Source organism: Atta cephalotes, assembly GCF_000143395.1.
Source record: "Atta cephalotes unplaced genomic scaffold scaffold00005, whole genome shotgun sequence".
Classification (NCBI taxonomy): Eukaryota; Metazoa; Arthropoda; class Insecta; order Hymenoptera; family Formicidae; genus Atta; species Atta cephalotes.
In genome coordinates this window covers 5,476,544-5,500,087 of record NW_012130069.1, presented here as the reverse complement: position 1 = coordinate 5,500,087, position 23,544 = coordinate 5,476,544, and the positions used below count along the sequence as shown (strand labels likewise).

The window sequence follows — 23,544 nt, the reverse complement described above, 5'->3', positions numbered from 1 at the left end:
AATCGCTACATAATTTCTTTGCGATATATACAAAAATAGAAATCTGTTTACTAACATTATTATAAAATGATCCAAATAAGCCAGGGTCATCACTTGCATGATTTCGTATAACGTCGATGATAAAAAAATTTATTTAAAACACATATACGTCTCTTTTGACAACAATATTTGCTTCACTTTTATTCCATATCCGACTTACGCCGATTATGACTTGAGATTTTTGACTTTTTAATACGTAATCTTAATTCCGTAGGCCATCTACAAGTACAAATCACGTTTTGACATGACCTTGCAATTGACCTACCATCTTCCGTACCCAACCAGCCTGACTCTGTCCTACGGAAACATCATCTCTATCCATCTCGAAATTCTTTTTATAATTATTCGATGAACTATCGAGAGGTTGTTGTGCCATCACATTTACTAATCTTGTGGTAACTCTGGTCTCCGAATTACCAGTAGGATGTCCCCTTGCTAATAATGACTTTATTTTCAAGTAATCCGGCTTCTGCGCAACGTTCGGCTTATACTTTATTGATGACATCTCTTGCTTCTTTTTGGCGGGTACTGGCGGTGCAATCTTGGTCTTTGCGATCGCCGCTGCTGTTTCCATCGTTGTCATTTTCGCCGTCGTCGCCGGTGTCGACTGCCGCATCACGAATGCCTCGTCGACATCGCTGAATATTGCACTATCCCGGAACGCCTCGTCTACATCAGCGTAATTCTCAATGGTTTCGAAGCTCCTCTCGTAAAAGCTATCTGTCTCGCTTTCATGATGCTCTGTGTCCTTATTACTATCTGTCTCCTCTTCGCAATCTCTCCTTTCAGACTCAGCGGTATTCTTAGACTGATTAATGTCAACGGAAGATGACTGCATACGTTTGCTTTCGGCGAAGAGAATTGTTGGATCAGCATAATCCGATTGAGCAATTCTAGCACCCAGACTGGAACTGCCTTGCTTGTAATAAAGTTGAGGAATTCGTTGATCATTCGAGCAACCCATCAGCTCTTCCACATCCGAGGATGGTTCTCTTGCGTGCTGCTTCGTCTGCTTAGTTCGTTTTTTCGGATACTTTCCTCCAGAATTCAACGAGCGGAAATAGCGTGTCCGTTCGATCTCATCATTACATTCGAGTGTCTCCGTGCTCATGGTATTTCTCAGACGGCCCTGCAGACGACTGCCTGCCTTGAAGACACTTCGAAAAATCGTACTGCCACTACTACTACCATTTGCTCGATAGATCTTGTGATCGGGATGAATATTCGCACTGTCACTGGCAGATATGGACCGCACATCGGAATAGGTATCGTCGGTCAATCGTGTGTCCTCTAGTGAACAGAAAAAAGTTGAGGTACTGGAGCTTGTCGAGACGGTGGGCATAGGAAACTTGGCAATTCTACCCTCCGGTTGACACGTAGATGCATACCTCTCCATGTCTTCTAGATTGATTTCTGCCGGCTTATCAGATGCAATCGTGAACGGCCGCTCACTCATTGGTTTACCATCCCGCTGTAGGAAGCGTGACTTCGTTACGCTCGGTTGGGAGTTTGGATTGATCTGGAAGCTACGTGGCAGCGAACCGCTTTTAGGTGGAGAGGTAGGCAGACCCTCGCACAACTTGGTGAGCCAAACGGCTGGCTGAGTTGGACTATCATTGCCATCGGCATCGCCCTTTACTGTCTGCAGACCTTCCCAAACATGCTGCAGATTATCATAATTGCCAAAGCCCTTGGACTCGGCATCTCCTGCATTATTTGCATCGCTTCTCTCATCATTACATCGTTCTGATCCATCCTTTTCGATTCGTTCTGTCATTACAATAGAATTTATCTCTTTTCGTTCCACTGCCCGATTTAACATGCACTTTGCTGGAGATATAACGATTTCTTCATTGTCCGTTGATGTCGAATTCTCACGGATACGTAGCGCTGTCTTGATCACTTTGCTCTCGGTGACGATGCTTTGTCGCTTGAACGCCTGTCTCTCGTACTGGTTTGTCTTGCCGTTTTGCGCGAGTGTTTCTGTTGATTTCTGAGTAGTCTTTAAGTTATCATAAAGGAGTTGCAGTGGCTGTTGGTTTTCTCGCGCCGGTGCCGAAGATAATAAATTCCACGCATTGTTCGTCCTGATCAGTCGCTCCCGATGCAACGCTCGAGCGCGTCCCAATCTATTATTGCTATTGTTGTGGCTGATCGAACTGGCATAATTAGCGTTCTCCGAATCACTTTCATCCGACGTGTCCGCTGAGATACGCTTATTGAAGCGTTGCTGTCGCACGTTAATAATGCTGTTGGTCTGCTGTTTCTCCAGTAGCTTCTGGAATTCTTGATTCTGCATGAGAATATGACTGACAATCTCTTCCACCGTTTGCGCCGGTTTAGCATGTTGTTCATTATTGTCTTTGGCTTCGGCTGGTGATGAAGAATTCAATGTTTGATTCTCTTCCTTGGTACAAATTTCGATTGCTTCTTCAGCAACCTCGATCGTAGTAGATTGAGCATCGCTAGCAGTAGCTTCCTTTTGCTCCTCGTCCAAATGGTTAAGACACACATACGACTGGAAACCTGGCTCGGATTTTCGTCTCCAACCGGTAAATCGATCCTAAATACAAGTTTGTCGAAATTACACATTTCATTGCTTCTTGCATATCAAATTGTTATATTTTTTAAGAAAAAATTTTCAGCATTTTCCAAAACAAATTTAATAATTTTTACGATCAATAATTTCTGTGATGATTAATGACTGCAAATAATAATGTTTATAACTTAAAAAATTGCATTCTTTATTTTTGTCTATATTATTATATATTTTAAAAAATATTGAAGTTAAATTATTACCTTAACTTTCGAAGCACGTACATCCGAAGATCTATTAAAAGTTGGGTCCCTGGAGTCATTAACGTCTTCATTATCATTTTTACAAGACGATGTAGGTGAATCCTGATATGAAAAAAATTTGTATTACAAAAATTTCATATTACAAATAAATAAAAGAAAGCTAAGTAAAAGTGAAGTAAAAAAAGCAAAACAGTCTTACTAAATCTTACCTCCATTGTAGTATCAGATCTTCTAACGCCCCTCATGAACTTTTGCTTCAGACTAGTTTCGGATCTACGTCTTTCTCTTTCCTGCTTACGTTTTTCCAAATATTCCGGAGGGGCAGAATGTTTCTTTGCTGATCCTTTATCCGTCAATGCGTCATCTGCTTGAAGCAAGTGCATTACTCTTTGATCGATTTCGCGTGACGATTAAAAAGAGATTGCAAAATTAAATCGCTATTTATACCTTCTTGTTGCGTTTGACCTAATTGTAACACTAATTGTCTCGCATGCGACGGTATAACCGCATTATAATTTTCTAATATCACTCTCTTTATTTGTAAGGTCCATTCTCTCTTTTGTTCTAAATTGCGCGCCTAAAAAACAAATGGATGCTTATTGAATAACATACAATCCTTGCATATACATTTAAGATCTGCTTTTCGATCAACAAGATATCTCATGATACTTACTTGTAATGTATACTGCAATCGAGGATTATCGAAAGGTATTACGTGAAAGCTAAGTGGCTCTCCTGGGATACTTTCAATTAGCATTAAATTTGAACACTAGAAACAAATGAAGAAAATCATATTTACAGTTGTATTTATTTTTTATAGGATTAATAGAAAATTATGTATGTGAAAAAAATGAAAAAAAATGATTCAAGAAATGATTAAAATATTTTTAATAAAACTTTCAAATATCTATCATAAAAGTAAAATAGACACGATATAAATATATATAACTAAAAATAAATTTTTTAATGCACAGACAAAGCAAAAGATTATGACAAAAATCGTACCATAATATGAGCTTTGTAGACAAGAAGGCCGTCTTCTTTCTTCTTCGTCAGCAAAAGCATTCGATCAAAGAGGAAGGCATGCCTCGGGGCTTTAGCTCCTCGCATTCTGAATCGACCTTCCGCAACCAATTCGCCACTTGTAGTTAGGTCTGGTCCCAACCAACCATACAGAAGCGACTGAATTTCTTGAACACGTACAGCGTGCTCGTGCCTCCTCTTCATAGCATTGATGTGCTTTGCAATGCCAGTCATTGCGGCAAGAGCAGCCTCGATGGCACTTCTACCTTCAGCCTCATTTTCTCTCGAATCACAATCAGCGCCATATTCCTTTGATAAATTCTCCAGAAGCAGATGATACTTAAGGATCCTTTGGACGGGTTTCAAAAGGAAGGATCCGAGCGGTAGCTGATGACTTAAAGCCTTTTGCCGTTCACGGAAGGAGGACGCAGTTTCCTCCTGACCCATTAAATCGGTCAACACCGAGACTGTCCTCGGATAATTGGTACAGTACTCGGTATATACTTTAAATCCCGAATTACGTTTAATGAACGTATTTGCGACGCAAACAGGATCTAAGCCGCATTTCTCTATCTCCCATAAAAATTCTCTATTAAACTCAAAGATATCCTCAATATTACTAAACAGGTCACCGAGACGTAATCGACGTGAGAACGATGGCGGATTATCTCTCCAGAATATGAGATAACCCTGAATAACTTGACGCAGATGTTCGACGTATATCGCTTCTGTATCCACGATCTCAAGGAGTACCCTCTCGACGGGATTTCGATGCGGATCGCAGTAGCGCGGCCCATGACATAAAGGATCCTCCTCAGCGCTGTTCCTTCTTTGTTCATTGTCATCGTTCAATATCCGACAGCTACCTTTCGAAACCGTCACGACTCCGCTGTCCGCGGAACCCTGGGAGCTGGCACAGGTATCGGCAAGAGATTCGACGGACGCTAAATAAGGATTGGCAGCGGAAGTGTTGCCCTGATTGCTACAGCTGCTAGAAGATGTGCTGGACGCGATCGAACTTCCGGAGAGCGGTCTACCGTTTCTGCGTCGTTTATTATATCTAAGTGGGGTAGTAAGGCCGTTGGTCTCCCGTCTTTCATACATCGGCTTCCCAGTAGATTCCTCAATTGTTTCCCCATTTCCTTCGTGCTCTAACGTTACTACCGGGATGATCGTCTCCAACATGGTATTATTGCTGGCATCCGCAACGACCTCGTTGTACTCGCTTTCTTGTTCCTTGGTCTTCAGCATGTCCTGGTACATAGGCTTGGTTAAATCTCCGTTTGTACAGAGTTGACCAAACACGGAATTTCGATGGGCAACTGATACCATGCTCAGACGCTTTTGCAGAACAGCGGATATGCCGCAGGACGATGGTAGGACCACACGATCGCCATCGTAACCATCACTGCGACGCGCCAGCTCATCAAACATGCCCAGCAGTTGCGGGACCAAATCTGTGCTGGTACCTAAAAACAAAAAATTAAAAGGTTGTCAATCAGAGTTGTTGTGAAATGTCAATAAAATTTAAAGATTAGTTTCAATAATTAATAATATTTTTGATTTAAATGAATTTCTACGATAAAGCGATAATTATATTGTCAGATTTTTTAATTATTTAGCATATTTTCCGATAATTCATTTCGAATCTAATTTTCGTTAATATTTCGTCGAATCGATTTGATATATTTCCTGATATTTCATTACATGATTTGTCGCGAATTTTTTCATGGTTCACTCGTGAGCTCATTGCGTCGTAAATCAGTAATATTATAATTGGCAACACAGATGCTTCTGACAAAGAGCACGCCAGTGGAAGAAATACAAAGATAAAATCTATTCCTATTAACATTAATAATAACCTTCAATTCACACAAGAAAGACAATGTTTCATTCGCATGAAAATGTTAACTGTCAAGACTTTCTTTCTTGTAATGATCAATCATTCCCGAGGGGAGAATATTAGAGATTCTGAGAATGCCGCCTGGAAATTATCATGCCTTTCTGGCACTTAACTTAATTCACCGAATACGATAATTAATAAATGATCTCACACGAATTGTCATTGTCATAGCAACGTAATGAAAATTAATTTTTCTCACTCTGCGCCACATAATATATCGGAGAAATTATTTTGCGCGTCTCAACGTGTGTATATATATATCACTTGATTGCACACATAATGACGAATCTCTTTAAATCTACTTGAAGACCAATTTTTGAAGCCTAGCGGAATTTTATTCTTATTATTTTTAAATAATATTGCTTTTATTTTTTGATCTACAAAAGTTTATAGCTCAATAAATATTTATAAAAAATATACGTAAAATAATTTTCGAGTTTATATATACTAAATCTTCATCCGGAAGAAAAACATTATAATTATAAAAGTATTATATAATTATAAAAGTAAGGTTCCTTATGACAATAATAATTAAATAATTAAATAATGAGTAAGTTGGGCAATTAGAAATCGGCGCTGTAAGTGCGCTTAAATGATTAATATCGTTATAGTCTAATTTTTACAATTCAATACATATGTTTCGATTAAATTCTACCTTTTTCAGCGAATATTCAAAATTGCATTTCATTGGTTAGTGTGTAGATTCTGTTGGCTGATCTTCCATGGCCAAATATATGAGAGATTAGTCAACGTAATCTACACACCAGTCAATGAAAACAGTAAGAAATTAATTAGTACTCATACATACTCGTAGATGAAATCAATAAATTTATACGAAGTAACAGGATGCTTCTATTGACATATATCTGCGATATTTTATAAATCATTAAAAATTGATAAGAAATATCGCTGCCGTTGGCTGCGTTTATCGTTAATGCGATCTCCTCCAATTAACTCGTTACCCGTTGATCGACGGAAGATTGGCGGACAGCTTGCACCGATTACACGCACACAGGCGAAAAACATGTGTAATTACATAAACATGTTCACGCATATGCTGATATTGACATATACAAAATATTATAATTATATTTTTAGCTTATAGTTATATTTTTTAACAGTTCAAGTTCTGTGATAAATATAAAAAAAGAAAGAGAAATAAAGAAAATGGAGGCTCATTTCTATCAGATTAGACTCCTTAAATCCCAAAGTTATGGATAAGTTACTTAAAAAATAGTAGTTGCTAGAATTGTCGAAACTAAGTGCGAATTTGGTAATTTCCTATCCTTGTTTTCCGTTAATGAAAAAAAATTATTTTGATATTATTGATTTGTATGATTTAGAATTATTTGTATTGTATATATCTTCACATATTTTCAGTATTGTATATTTAATATAAAAAAGAAAAAAAAATTGAAAAGATTAATGGAGCTAAAATGGTATTATCGGCAAGTTACTGTGTTACGAGAATATCAAATGGCAGGTTTTTAAATCTGTGCTTTACTCTTCAATTTGCAATGGTTAAAAATTGCTTCCTTTTTCTTCGTGAATATCTATAAAAGAATATTAGTGTGCTTGAGAAGACGCTATTAGCGCTACTTTCCAGACTTCGCATCGTCATTCTATCTTCGTTGTTTATTAAATGAAAAAGATAGAATGACATAAATAGCGCTAATAGCGTCTTTTCAAACGTACCTATTGACGTATTATTTAAAAAAAAAAAAACAAATCCGAAACGCTGTATACACAAATCGCTTGACCACTATCGCAGCCGCGGTTACAACTCGCAATTTCACTCTCTCGTGCACACGTATGTGCAACTTGTAGAAGTCGTCGATTGTACACGGCAAAACAAACGAGCGGGACGATGGTTTCCAATTTCCGTGGCGGTAGACGCGAAATCAACGTCCGTACTGGTACCGGTGAGCGTGACCATGCATTTATGCGCGCTGCACTCGCGGTACCGCCGTTTGAGATTTCTCTATGGTCACCCACGGTGAGTTGCCACTACTACTGCTTTATATCCAGTCGGACCAATCCTAAGTCCTTAATTTATCATATCTTACCCTCCGGATTTATCATCGTAATAATATCGAGATAATATTGCGATGGCTGTCTTTCGACTTACCTCCCTGATGCACTTGACTGAAACTTCTCTAATAATAGGATGGGCCACTGCAGACTTTCGTCCGTGTGATCCAGCCACCTCGTCTAGACACTCTACCATTCAAACTCGGTTATATTGCGTTTTAAAACGTTTTTAACTGCAGTGAGTTTGAACCGATCTGGGTTGGATTAATGACATTGTATGCTCTATTATTGGTGGAGCATGTAATGTCTATCAATAGGAGAGCTACATCATTAATCTAACAAAGGTCGGTCCAAACCCACTTTCGAAAACGCTATTAGTAATAATAGTAATTTTATATAAAAAGAAAACATTTTTTACGTTGTACTATTTATATTTATTCATATTAAATTATATTTATTCAAATCCTACTTATGTTTACTCATATCTTAGTGATTAAAAAATTTTCGATGTTACAAGAGGGACGTCTGGTATGTAATTTTTACAGAAGAATTTATTGACACAGAACGTGCTACTGAAATTTGAGACTCTTACGAAATATTCTCCATATTGTTTTGAAAACAAGAGAACTGCTTAGTTCGGCTTACCAACGAACACACGCGCGGTACATTTAACATAGCATAAATACGAATGACATAAAACGAATTTTTCACGGAGAAAATAACAGCATTTTATTTATGTCCTTCCGGAAGTGTGAAGAGGCTTAAGGGTGAAGAGGCTTTAAGAGCGAACACTTTTGATCTTGGAATTAGTATATCTATGCGCTCTCGGTCCAAACCGAAAAAGGTTCGAAGGTGCCAGTTCTTATTCCTAAAATGTATCGCAGCGTGCAGCGTCGTATTCCAATCTTTTTGGGACATACGACAAAAATCAACAGACACAGTATCTCGATAATATCAAGTCGTAATGTTTTATAAATGCTGAGTATATTAAAAATTTTAAAGAAAATAAGTTTGAAAACAGTATTTATAAAAACATTAAAAATACAAATTGAACATAATAATTACTTCTTTCGGATTTAATGACATTTTTAAAACAATTTTTAAATTATTTTTTTTTAATGCAATAATTATTTTCTTTATGTATAACACAATAAATAAATTGTTACATTGATCTAATAATAAAGTATATGTAGATATAATTATACGCAGGATTGAAAAGTTTGTAACGCCATTATCGTTACTTTTTATAATAACAATTTAAGTACTGACGTTGGAATTTTTTATAACGGTAATGATATTTAATTAAAAACTAAGATTAAGAAAAAGAGACAAGTTATTTTTCAAAAATTTTTAAAAAGTTTTTAAAATTTTTAACTTGTCACCATTATATATGTTGTCTATTAAAAAAAATAATTCATTATTTGTAACGAGTAAAAGTAATAAGTCAACGGTGAGAAGTTACTTTCAAAAGTGATTTTTCCAAGTTTTGTTTTTAATTAGTTATCGTTACCATCATAAAAATTGCAACGTCATTCAATCGTTATTATAAAAAGTTCACAATTCCTATCTCTGATTATACGTAATTGATATAATTAATATATTAATATGCATATATATTATGCATATTATTATATAATTATATCTGTTACGTTTATATTGATATAATTACATCTGTTTACGTTTATATATTGATATAAAAATTGTTATTCTTGCTGAGAATGTCGTCTCCTCTTAATAATGATTTCTTTTCTTGTATATTAAATTCCTACACCGATTCTATTTAAAAATAATGTATATTGTTTCTGAAGCTGTTAATGTAATTTATCTTAGCAATTTAATAATGTTAAAATTATTATTCTACATATACAATAAAAATATTAATTTTCGTATGCGATATTTTTCGAGACTGTAAACTCAGTGCTTTTTATGAACAATTATAGAAAAAAATAAAAAAGATGAAGAATACGTAAGAAAAAAAGAAGACAAAGAGAGACAAAGACAAGCTTTAAAAGCGCGGGGAAAGAAATGGTGTTTTGTAATGAAAAGTAGCGGTCGCTGAGAAAATTTTAAAGTTCTATCGAGGGCTCGCTTGGATGCCAACACGTTCCTATGAATCATGATTCCGCATAGGCGTGGATATGCACTTGCATTTATGTTCGACGAAAAGCTACAACGGACTCGCCATATAAATCTGCATCGCGAGTGAGAGACAGGGGACATTTCTATGAGATGACAACTCGCGACGAGTCGATAATTCCTTTACGTAGCAATACTCAACTAACGTTTCGCAGCAAATTAGGGTCAATTGCACTGACGGCATCTTCGGTCAATTAACTCTAACGATTTCCTGTTTCCTTGAGAGAATATTTAACTATTTTATGCCAATCATAGCATAAAAAAGGTTCAGTCAAATCATAACTGTGCAATATAAAAATAAATAATTAAATAGAAAAATTCTGTTAAAATAAAATATCTTGTTGTCATGGCTTTTACTTTTCTGCAACAATTTTTCCTTGCAACTTTTTAAATATATATCTGCTAATATCTATCTCAATCTTAAATAATAATTATACTTAATGACACTTTCAGCAATAATATTTTAATTATTGCTATTATTGAATAATTCTTGAATATTCCTTCCTTCTTTCCAAGTATTTAAAAAGATTGAGAAACACATCGCTGGAGGCGAAGGACGATGGCTACCGTTAACTGGCTGATATCCAAAGTTCGGGAAAGCATGAGAAAGAAGGCAAACCTGTAATTGCATCGTGCCTCGCGAACTCTCGGCAAGAGTGTTGTTCTGGAAACCGATCACGCGCGGTAACGTGCGGTTCTGTCGGAAAATCACGCCGCAAGAGCAACGTGCAGCTAGAAAGGAAATCAGGAGAAGAGTCGCAACGTTTTATGCGCCTCACGTAGCCGCGACAAGTGCAAGGACCGCGTGTGTCGCGACCGCTGCACCTCGGAATTCCAGAGTGCTTTCCTTTTGTGGCTGTTATCTGTTCTCAGAGATATACCCGGAAATGTACTAACTCTCCAGGAGATACACATTCCGTGGTGCATTCGGAAGCGGCCCTGCAAGATAAAAACAGATATATGAAGATAACGAACGAAAGAGCTATCAAAAATAATACCGATCAAGGTACATGTCACGTAGATAATGATGAATCATGTCGTCAAGCTACAATTTATGTCACAAGACATAAAATTTATCGAAATCATCAATAAATTCAGAAAGAGCCGATTTAAAATATAATAAAATAGTAAAATAAAAAGAATTAAATATATTATATAATATCGATAAATAAATAAACTTTAAATAGATTTATGTTTAAAAGAAATATATCGAAGCAGTAATTGGAGTAGGCATTTTTCGATAAAACATTATATCTCGGATCCAAATCTTTAGGAAAATAATATTATTTTATATTCGGATATACTCATTGTTCCGGCCTTCGAAATCGTAACAATATGATCCTCACTTGATGGTGTAAATCTTGCAACATCGCGATACAATGAGATAATAAGGTACAGCAAATGAGACAGAGCAAATAGTGCTGCCCTGCTAATATTTGATCTGAGATAACACAAATCAAAACTCGCGCAAACTCTACACTTTCAGATGAATATCAGGAGATTCAATTAAATCGATAATTCCGAATAATATCTGGCTTTTCAATTGAAAAATTAAATCACAATCCTTCATCTTCATGTACTACGACGTTGCAATATCTTCATCAATTGTTATTAGAAGTAGGTACAAATAGAATCATACATCTCTTGCATTTTTTATCATCATTCTAATATTTTTGAAACATTAAACTAGCTTTGTTAATCTAAAAAGAAACTAAAAAGAAAACAAAAAATGTCTTCATTTGCAATTCTAATGGTATTCATTAAATTAGAGTCAATATTTGTTTATGAATATTTCATTTCAGAATTTATGTATGCATAATAATTATTATGTAGTTACATTAACCAGTAATTTCTATAGATTCAGCATTGCTGAATATATTAACATTGTAGATTTAAATAACAAAAATCAGTTATACATGAAATTTAAATTAATAGAGCATTAATAAACATGTAATGTTTATCACACTAAAAAATAAATACAGGTTTAATAAATATTGGTTTACAATAATTTTTTATTCAAGTACTATCAACTTTACAGAAGTGACAAAAATTGTTTACTTTCTTCTCATAGAATTCTGAGAATTTTTTCAGAATTTAATACTATATTTTCTCATATTGGTAAAAATAATTGATAATTCAATAAGAAAATACAGTACTAAAAAGTTGATAAAAAATTCTAAAAAGATTTTTTAGAGTTCTATTAGAAGAAAATCAACAATTTTTGTCTCTTGCAGTTTTTCTGTGATAGTATTTGAGAAAAGATTATTGAAGACTAATTTTCGGCAATTTTTAGTAATTAATATTTTGTTAACTATTGCCAAAATTGCAAAATAGTAGAGGACTTTTCGACTCACAATCAGTTTAGTCTGGTCTATCTACACAAGAGGGCTTGGCAAAAATTTCGGGACACCCTATATATAATAATACTGTCATTTAATGGGAATGTTAAGTTATTTATCGCAGTATTTTCTAACAAACATTCTACTTGTTTTCTTTAAGAAAACGATGAAATAGAATTGTTAAAATCATTTTTATGAAATCTGTAAGCTTGGAGAGATTTACAAAGCTCGGTAAATATTTACATGGTCGCCCACGATCGATTATCTCCCGTCAGGTGTATCTCCGATAAGTGCTTTCTAAGAAACGTACGACGTCAAGTTGCACTTGTAAAAACTAACAGAAGATATCCTAAATATTTTATATTCAGCACCTGAATAAACTTTTCTAATAAAGTAGAAATGTCTGAGACGCACTCTGTCCACTGTATCCTAAAGTCACGCAAAGAAAACATTAGATTACTCAGCAAATTTGAGAAATATCATGAAATAAAAACTATAAATTAATAAATATTTTGGCAAGTGATATGACATTGGAAAATATATATTTTTTTCAAAGATTTACAACGAAATTCATAATATTTGTTTCTTTCGAAGCACAGAAAAAATTTAATGAGCACACACATCACAGAAAATTCATTCTATTACTACAAAAAATAATTATCAATCAAATACTTTTAAGTAAATTTATCTTTAATAAAGAATGTTTTTTTGATAATAATCTTAAAATATACTTATTACAAATCTTAGAAAAACTTATTATGTACTCAAAACAAGAATTTATTTTCTTTTGAATAATATTGTAAATTAATCTCTTAGAAATGATTTATGATATACTAAGCAAAATCCAATTTGTCTTAAATTAATAATCTTGAATAAAAATTAAATTTACTAAGAAATTCAGAATATATTTTGAATTTCAATGCTTATAATGAACTTAGGACAGATTTGTGGATTTGTGAAACTTTGAAACAAGTAATTATTATTCGCGTGCAGTATGCATTTTTCTGCGTACAGTGACGATAATGACGATTACATAAGTGCGGCCGATTTTATAAAATTACAATTTTGTTCTTGAAACTGTCCTTAGAGAAGTATCGGTTTGCCTGATGAAATATCTAACGAGAAATAATAAATGAATTTAAATGAATGAATAGAAAATAACAGGTATCTATCTACACAGATAAACTACAAATATTCAATTCTGTAAAGTATCTAATTTTAAATCTCGGAATGGAAGAAACGGTCATCTCTCTAATGCTTTTCATATAATGAAAGACGGACATCCTGATGTGAACGACAATAACTTACTGTGTTTCACTTTCACCCTCGAACGTCGCGTTGATGACCTTATCGCTCCACCACCCGGTACGTCACGCACCGCCTTGTTTCAATCCGATCGTTTCTGTGTCAATCACTCGTAACGAATCGTTCGAAACGATCATCAATCGTCCCATTCGCATGAACTTCCGTTAATTGCCGTGCGACACGCCTGAACCGGAACACACAAAGCGATCGCTCTTCGAGAAAATCCGTTTCTCCGTAACGATTGTACCGTCACGTTCACGTGACATTATGAGTAACGCCGATATCACATTTTGTGAAACAAGGAGCATTAAATCGATTTCGATCACTCTTGTAACACAAGTAAATCCAACAATAGCAGATTATATCGAGCAAACGAATTAATGGCAGAATCGATATATATCTCAAACTATTTGAACCGCTGTCTATTGGAATAATAAAGGTACTTAAATCACTCACGGCGGGCGATGGATGAATGTTTGAATCCTTATTCGCACTCGTTACATGACACAGGCGAGATAAGAAGAATAAGGGAGATAAGAAGAAAGTCACAGCTTTCGTTCATCAATCGATCAGTAGTTGGAGTGCGTTCCATCGATCAAATAAATGCACCGCGTGAATAAAAAAAAAAAGGAAAGGAAAGACGTGCGATGTAATCGCGAGTGGGTCTCAGCCGCCAGGTAGACAGACACCGAGCAGCCTTTGCTGTTCGAACAACAGGTAGATACTGGCAGCGAGAGGCGGTCGAGGATGGGAATGGAGCGAGTGTGCCAACTCTCGGATGGACGACCACGGGATCGAAATGCCGAGATGCCAGAGCGGCTCGTTAAGCCGGCGTCCACAATGGCTGGAAGGCAGAGCGGGTGTCGGATCACGATAAGCGTCCGAGCACATTCCTGTCTGTCGTCCTATGTCGCCAGATAATCGTGTCGAATAACTACGTTATTGACAATCACGAGTGTGACTCTGCTTGGGAATTAAAGGTGTGGTAATTGCACCGCCGCCGCGCCTGGGCTGCTCGGTGCGATTATCTGTACGCGATGGGAAATTCAACGGAAATTCAATGCACACGTTATGGAAAACGTGTGCATTGTTTTGTCGCATGATTCTTGTTATCGCGATAATCGAAAGACTTCTCTTATTTAAGTTTCCTTAAAAATCATAAAGTGAACTAAAGTTAATAAATAAAAGAGAGAGAAAGGTCTTGTTATTATCATATATGTGTATCATCATACTCTCTACATTTTTTGGAGTGGAATCTGATTCTAGAGAGTGAAAATTGAGATAGTCTTGAAGATGAGTGATTCAGTTTTCAATCTTTAGAGTGAAATTCATTCTAAAAGTTTTGGAAACTCTAAATACTTTTGTAAGTGATTGTATCTTTTGTACGATTATTAATTTATATTATACAGTACAATTTTTATGCAAAATTTGTAACTTAGAGATTTATCTCGCTGCCTCGCTGTATATATTAAAATATTATAAAATATTATAAAATGAACTTCGTTTTTAAACGAAATAAAATAAACAGGAAAAGACGTTTGAATGATCCTGTATAATATAGAAGTTAAAATTAAGCCGAACGATAATTGCATAATACTTTTATAGTAAGGCATAGTTGTACGTCGATCTTTATTAAGATTAATCAATTAAAAGCTCGAGTATTAAAACATACATTAATATATGGATCAATATACATGAATAACAGGACATCGACAATTCTCAACAATTCTCTGCAAAATAATTTGTCGCTGATAAATTTTCACTAATAATTAAATCTTAGCAGCGTACATAATATTAAAATGCAACATAAACTATTTAAAAAAAATATATGTATACATATTTATTAACTTTATGATAGTACGACGTAATCGAAATTTTACTATTAAATAATTGATTGATTGCACATAATAAATTTTTGAAATTAATATAATGATTCTGTCACTTAATAAAAAAATTATAATTAAGCTATAAATTATAATTTACACGAATTATAAATACATAATTATGATTCATGGGTCATTTATTGAAATTGAATCAATCACTTTGCTGCTCTCTCTTGATTTTTAAATTAGATATCAAAATAATATTAATACATTGGATTTTAATAATTTGAATAATATTTTCTTTCAATCTGTTGTCTTGTATTAACTTAATATTCGAAATTTTTCAACTTTATAAACAAGTTTTAAAAGAGATTTTATATTTATTCTTTAAGCAAAAATACATTCTACAATTTTACCTTATTTCGTTTCAAAATTATATTTATTTTCAAAAAATTCTCCATTCAAAAATTAATACACATTAGATACATTTTGCGTTGAGTTTCAATCAGATAGGTACTCGCGAATACAGAAACACTGATATGATTTGTTTAGACTTTTGTAAAAAGAACTGACAATATAAGATTATATAACTGTAATACCTTTTACTTAATACATTTCCTTTATCTAAAGATGCATGTGGCTTATACTCGGTGTGTTTTATCTTCCTCTTTTTTTGAAGATAATTTTACAATTTTATAAGCTACGCCCTTTTATAAGCGAAGCCTTCTTAGGTGTGAAAGCCGCTTCAGTGCGTACGCGCGGGAGGTAAGGGGTTCAATCGTAATGAATTACAACGAGCCAGTCACTAAGAATGACTCACCGAGTACTCTAGCTGCAGCCAGCCGCTGTCGCACGGCACGGCGCACGTCACACACCGATAAAAGGCTCTCCTTGCTCTGGAAAGAGGAATTTGAACCGCTTGAGAGGGAAGTGAATAACACGAGCCGGGCATTAGGCGGATGCCAGGGGGTCCCGTACCTCTGAACCCCCACGTCCCGCGTCCAGACTGGACCGGTTCGACTGCGAATTATATGAATCATCGAAATACCGTATCGGAGAGCGTCTATAAGCACGTTAACGTAGATTCCAAGTAAAATCAAGGGCTTAACGGTATTCTCAGGAAATACTGAGAGCGCGTTTGTTCACGGATTACTTACAGCGGCTACAGACGATGACTTGCATTAAGTGAACTCGATAGTAGGATGATAAGCTAAATTTGTCCCCTGTATTAGACATACTTTCGAAAAGTACATTGAAAACGAAATGTTTCCACAGATAAAGCAAATTCATCATAAGAATATACATATATACTGTTTTGTGTGTGTGTGTGTGTGTGTGTGTGTGTGTGTGTGTGTATTTGATTTATTATCCTATCGAAAGCTTCGGAAGCATTTTTAATATAATCGCTCAACAGGTCTAAATTTGTCATATATGAATAATATGTATAAATAATATGTATAAATTGATGATAATCTATTCCTGTACAAGCAGAAAATCTTAATTTCTGAAAAAGAATTTTAAAGAATTTTTATTTGCATTGGTTTAATTGGTATCGTAAAATATCATTGTACATTGTAAAGAAATAATTTTTCATCCTAATTTTTAAGCTGATTTTATTGATTATTTATTACTAAAAGTGTTATTTATGTTATTTAGATACTAAAAAGTTTCAAAATTTGGATCCAAATGTCTAATAAATTGATCATTGTTTAATTAAGTAACAGTTTCTCATTACTATTGCATTACTATTACATGATTGCATTTGCATATTAGCTCTTTTATTGTCAATTCTTTTATTATCTTCGACTGTATATCTTACAATTAGAATATGACACATAATTCAAAGAATTATTGTAAGGAACTATTATTTCGTATAAAGAATATCTTTATAAATATCTTTAAGATCTTCCTAAATGACGTGTATCATATACATGGTGTAACTAAAATAACTATTAATCATACAATAAAACACTAATAAAAATTGAGACAAAAAGTCCTCTATCATTTTGCAATTTTCGCAATATTTTTTTTTAGTTACTCAATGAGCAAAATGTATAAAATTGACGTATAAGACAGCTTTAAGATATCTTTAAGAGTTCTTTAAGAAAAATATTTCACAAAAAACAGATATCTTAAAATTGTCTTATACATTGATTTTATCCGGTAATATTTGAAAATTAATATCTCGTTAATTGCGAAAATTGCAAAATGATAGAGGACTTTTTAACTTAATTTTTTATTAAGAATAGCACTGTATGATTAGTGGGCATTATTTCAGTTACACCCTGTATAAATCTGCAGCTAACACGTAAATCATATAAATATATTATATCTCAGAGATCTCGCTTTTCCGGAATATACGAACTGTATGTATACATACACATACACGTATGTATGACAAGAAACAAACGCGATATTCGCTAATTGACAGTCAAAGGATAAACGCAGCAATTCGTAAACGGCACGTGCTTCTGTTTGCTCAGCTCGACGCAGCATTAATTATGTTACAAGCGCACTGTTATATTTAGCGGCATCGGAGGTACACGCACGTGCATATACGCGGGGATTTTCCGATGAACCGTACGCTACTTCGCACGCGAATTCTTTGACGCGTGCAATGCGAATATTTGATGCAACGCTCTTACACAGACGAGGACATAAGAGTGTTATAAGAGTCGCGCGTCTTCCCGATGCGGCAAGTATGTCACCCAATTAAGTTGCTCATAATTAAAGAAATATGTTTCATATTGAACAAAATGTCTTTTAAGACTGTTTAATGTGGATACGCAACAAATAAGAAATAAAAGCCCTAAACGATCAAGCTGGATCTTTGTGCTTAAATAATTCGGTGTGAATGTACGTATTATATATCCAATTCTGCAAACTACGCGTCGTATTTAATTTTCAGTCTTAAAACACAATCTTAACAGAATAACTAGAGTATATAGTAATATTACAAATTAAATTGTAAGCAATTTGATAATATTGATGCTCAAGAATCTTAGAAAGATCTTAATAATCTGATGCTGATAAGTATCTTGAAATTCTGGCCGAGGTAATATTATTGTAATAAAATTATTTACAGATTTTAAGATGATTATCAGCATCAGATTATTAACATCTTTCCAAGATGCCTGTAAACATCAATATTATTAAATTGCTTGCCAATTTAATTTGTGATATTATTACTCTAAGTTCTGTTATTCTCTAAAATCTTTGGAGTGAAATCTAACTCTAAAGATCATTTTTATAAATTAATAACTGAGTCATTTTTTTCAACTCCGACTGAATTATCACTATTTAAAATTAAATTCCACTTCAAAGATTTTAGAGAATAGGATTGCGTTTCTCTCTCAGAACTGAAAATTAAAAATTCGGCGCAGGATTGGATATGCAGTATGTAAATTCAATTGAATTATTTGAACATAACATAAAGGTTTAGCTTGTTTAGAGCCTTTATTTCCTATTTGAAATTATCCTTCTTAAATTGAATGGCTTTTGAGGAAATTCATCGAATGGAAAACTAATTGCGGGGCGGAGCAATTCTATCCCATAAAGCCCGCAATTCTACAAATATATGTTTGAGTCAAGAATGTTTCCACGTGTATTTATATTAATCTCGTATTATCTGGCATTACGAATCACCGAGATTGGAAGAATAAATGCCGTACTCAGTTTCGTTCGTTTATCGAAGTAAACGCCCGCCGAAGGCTTCGCGAATTGAGTCTTATTATTTTCCACGCACGGAAGCACTTAAACTCAAGAGATTGATGCGTGCCGATGCACCGAGTATGCAATACGCGACTCGATACCTTCTGTACCTTTCACCAACTTCGATAAAGAATTATATTTAAACCAATGACACGTAACGTCGCGCAGCTGAGAGGAATGAAGAAATCGGTTGCTGTGCATTTTATCGCGATTTACCCGCATTCGTGGAATGCGATATCGTAATTGCATTATAGAAGGACACACACTTCTCTCTCTGCAATATAACTCCCTTACTATTCAATTTTCCAGCTCGCGGAACACGCATTTAACGGCACGAAAATACGAGCCACGAATTATTTTCTTTCATTCTTTATTCTTGCAATTATGCGAAAACTGTGTGTGTTGTAAAAATAGCGAGTAAATCATTTTGGAAGGCAATCTTGCCTAAACGTCGGTGCTTCTGTTATTATTCTTGGCAACTAAAATAAAGACAGCTGACTGACAGCAGCAACAAAGAATCAGAATGCATTTTCATTTCACAAATATCCGACGTCGAAAACTTTCTCAGTATGGAATGAAAATGCGCGGCGCCGTGCCGTTCAAGAAGACACGTGTGTTTGGTATTCAGCATCGTGCATCACTCATCTATACAAGGTGTCCGAAAAGAACAAGAGATTTCGTTCATCGATTTTTCGTCTAATGTTAAGTTGATAATTTCGCGGAGAAAGTCTCGAATACTACCTCTTTTTATATTTTTTCATTTCGTGTAATTCATTTACTTTCTTAATCCTAATCGATATTCATTTCAAAATTTTCTTAATTATTATTATTGGCATTCGCGAATATAGTATATTATACTTTAATTTAATGTATCTTTACTTACAATTAATGTAATTAAACGATTTTTTCTATTTCAAAAATCAGAAAAATAAGATTATGTAAGATTGTGAAAAACATTTGTTGTACAAATAATTTTTCATAATATAGTTGAAAAAATCCGGGCCCATCCCGCGAATACTAATTTGGATTGTACGATTCTTATTTTATTAAAAATCTTTCTCTAAGAAGGAAAAATTCTAATATTTTGTTGATGTAATCCGTAACTTTTTAATTTATGTATCAAAATGTCTCCATTCTATTTATGTCCAATTTAGAAATTGTAACTCTACACTTTTCAATTTTTGTTAACAATTTAAAAACAATTTGGATTCCTTATATCTAATAACTCAAAATGAGATGAGAATTAAGACTACAAATCGGTGCTGTAATTGGTCCACTATATATACTATATATTAATACAAAAAACTATATTTAACTAACGTTTAAAGAACTCATGTTCGATCATATAATTTTTGTTAAGCAACAACGAGTTGTTCCGTGAACAGAAGAAATCCGTGTACAGCAAAATTCATCGTTTTTATTTTCAAATACTCCGTATATATCTCCTATATAAGCGTAAGACATTTAATATCCTCGCATGGAAAGGCAGGATAATTATTAACTATAACCGAGAATCGCGTCGGTAGAGTTGTTAATATCATGAAAGTGCATTTCTGCGAACCGTTCTCGATTTCTTTGCCGAGGCTAGCATTCTATTAACCCACAGACTGAATCGACAGCGAATCGTGATCATTATCAAAGAGAGTCATTCAACCAAGTTCAAATACATATTAAACAGATATCGTATAGAAGTACATACACGCCTACATACTCGATGATGCGCGTGGGATGGCTATCAAACCAGCGGCTGTTGACACCGGTTGAACAGAGTGGTATACTAAACATTAATGAATAAGGTAAATGTCCCAGTGACCAAACATTTACACAAAATCTTATTTTTTACTATTTCTTTCTTTATTATTATTAATCTCAAATATATTTTTAAAATATAATATCATAATTTAATTGTAATCTTTAAAATTACAATTAAATTGTAATATTTATTATAATAAAAAAGTAGAGAGAGAGAGAGAGGAGAGAGAGAGAGAGAGAGAGATTAACCCGACGTCATTGTGACTCGAGATATTTTTAAACATCTGTATTTTCTTACATACTTCGTAGATTTTAACTAATCGCCCTGCAGCTGGAACTAAGACTTTCTAAAACCATTGTTGACATTGCGAGAATAAACCAAAAAATATTCAGGTTATCATGATTAACTTCAACGTCCGTGTAACATTTTAGCATAATGACGCCAGGTTAATAATAATAAGATTCAGAATAAAAATTAAATTCAGTGATAATTTAAAATTAAGCGCACCGCTTTGGCAAAAAATTACACGCATAAATTTTCCAAAATCAAGATTAATAATAATAAATTCTGTGTAGGTCCGGATATAGATACAAGTTCGATCACTGGGACGTTTACCTTATTAAAAACGTGGAAAATCGTGGAAAATCAATCAGCACAGCTACGCGAATCGTTTCTCCATCAAAAGGACATCGCGTTAGCTCGCGTTAGTTTCCCAACACGATGTGGAAATTTCCTTTTGCCACAACGGAAAACTTTCTCGAGATGCAACGTTCTCGCTTGTGCGTTCACTCGTTCATTCGCTCGCGGTGCGTACAACGCATTCGCGGAAGATCTATATATAGCGGCGCCGCCACAGATACGCGCTCGAGTTTAATGTTGCGACCGGGCCGGGAGCTCGAGTTCATAAGTAATTGCGGGCGTGAAATCCGGTTCGCGCGCGGCGGCATTGCGCGAATATATGTTATTATCGGTGGCCGATCGGAAACTGGCCAGATAAGAGCTTTCATAAGCGCGCGCGCGACATCCGTCGTCATTTCGCAGGTAGGTATGCTGGCCAGCCGCGCCGGATCGCGTCGGGATGTCCTGGATACATCGATGGTTGGCTCCACAAACTGGATTCGCGATTCGACGGAAAAAGAAATATTTGAGATTTTTGGCCGATCGCGTGTAAGAACAAGCTTCAGGACAAGTCTTGAAATTGTGTTCGACGTTCTCACGCACTTCCATTGCACGTATTGAGAACAAATGAATAAATTCTAAGATTTTCTTGGGTTGAACATTTTTATTTATATATCCCTACCTTCAACTTATAGAGATTAAATTCAGTGATAATCTAAAATCGAAATTAAGGAGATTTTTCTTGCATTTGATAAAATATAACAAGTCTATAATATATATATATATATGTAATACAAAAGTTAATAATATCAATAATATCTAGAAAAAAATTTCTTTCTTGACTTTTATCATTTTGAAGATATTTAATTCTAAATTTATAGAATTTTATTATATACATTTATTATATACAAGTTGAAGGTATAACTTTATTCTGTAGTTATTCTCTTTTAAATTGAAATCTTTTCTATACTTGCGTATAAGACAGCAATTTAAAAATTGTTATAATTATAAAGTAAACACTTACGTTTATTCTTGTAAAATTTCATTTAAATTGATCGTACAGTTTACCAGAGATATTTATATTTATATTTTTCAATACAAAAAGCTAGAATATATGTAAAATGGACAATGCGTATCAAATGAACATTTTACAACTTTTATTTTGTCATTTTGAAAATATTTAGTAACATATAAAATTAACAATAATTATATATAATAGCATAAGATATTGTTAGTAATCTTTTTATTCCATTATTTTAATTGTTTTACATATTATTATGAATAAACTGTCTACTGACTAGGCGGAAGAAGCGCGAGAACTTCCTTAAGGACTCGGTTTTGTAGAAACTTTTTTTTCGCAAATACATTATACTCATAATTTTCTTTACAAAGCACGTGAATTTTTCGAAGAGAAATACCTTCGAATTCAAAGTGACAAAATTTTTCTTGGAATTTCATCCAAAGCTTCTGCTCAAATCTAACAATGTGCTTTTAACGCACGAGCGATTTATTATTAGTTATTATTAGCATAATTTTATTAATATATTTATTTCTAAAGATTCAAGTGAGATTATTTCTAGAAAGAAACTGTAAGGTGCACTCAGATAAAATAGAAGTTAAAAACAGTGAGGCGTTGAGAAGCAGTAACGAAGCTTGTAAAGAGATAAGACATCAAGGTTAACATGATATCATAGTTCGATTTATGAAAAAGAAGAAAGTATCAGATTTCCGTAAACATCGTGGATTTAATATGGAGAGATATTTATTATGTCCGAATATTCCCATCTATGTATATTTATTAACAAATGGATATTTGAGATTTCCTTTGATTGAATATATTTCTATTTATATGTTCTTCACTATAAAACTTAAATTCAGTGATAATCTTATAAGTTAGTGAAACAAAATGAGCAAAATCAATTCTAACATTTTTATTTATTGCTCATTAATTGCTAAAGAAAAAAATTTGTTACTCTGTCGGCTTTTTTTAAAAATGATGTTCCGTTGAGGAACATTCAGTTAGCGGAACAATATACATATAACAAAACCGATTTATGTAAAAAT

At 34.1% G+C, this 23,544-nt stretch overlaps 1 protein-coding gene across 1 annotated transcript in view; it reads right to left on the bottom strand.

Annotated features, from left to right (window-relative positions):
• Positions 1-271: 271 nt before the first annotated feature.
• The window catches only part of LOC105626380, a 60,278-nt gene continuing 37,005 nt past the window's right edge, over positions 272-23,544 (bottom strand). The window contains exons 2-7 of the mRNA XM_012207680.1: positions 3,844-5,330; positions 3,512-3,607; positions 3,286-3,415; positions 3,048-3,202; positions 2,839-2,940; positions 272-2,602 (exon numbers count right to left, since the gene is read on the bottom strand). Of these exons, the coding sequence (XP_012063070.1) occupies positions 272-2,602; positions 2,839-2,940; positions 3,048-3,202; positions 3,286-3,415; positions 3,512-3,607; positions 3,844-5,330 (4,301 nt within the window). The remainder of the gene's footprint in view (positions 2,603-2,838; positions 2,941-3,047; positions 3,203-3,285; positions 3,416-3,511; positions 3,608-3,843; positions 5,331-23,544) is intronic.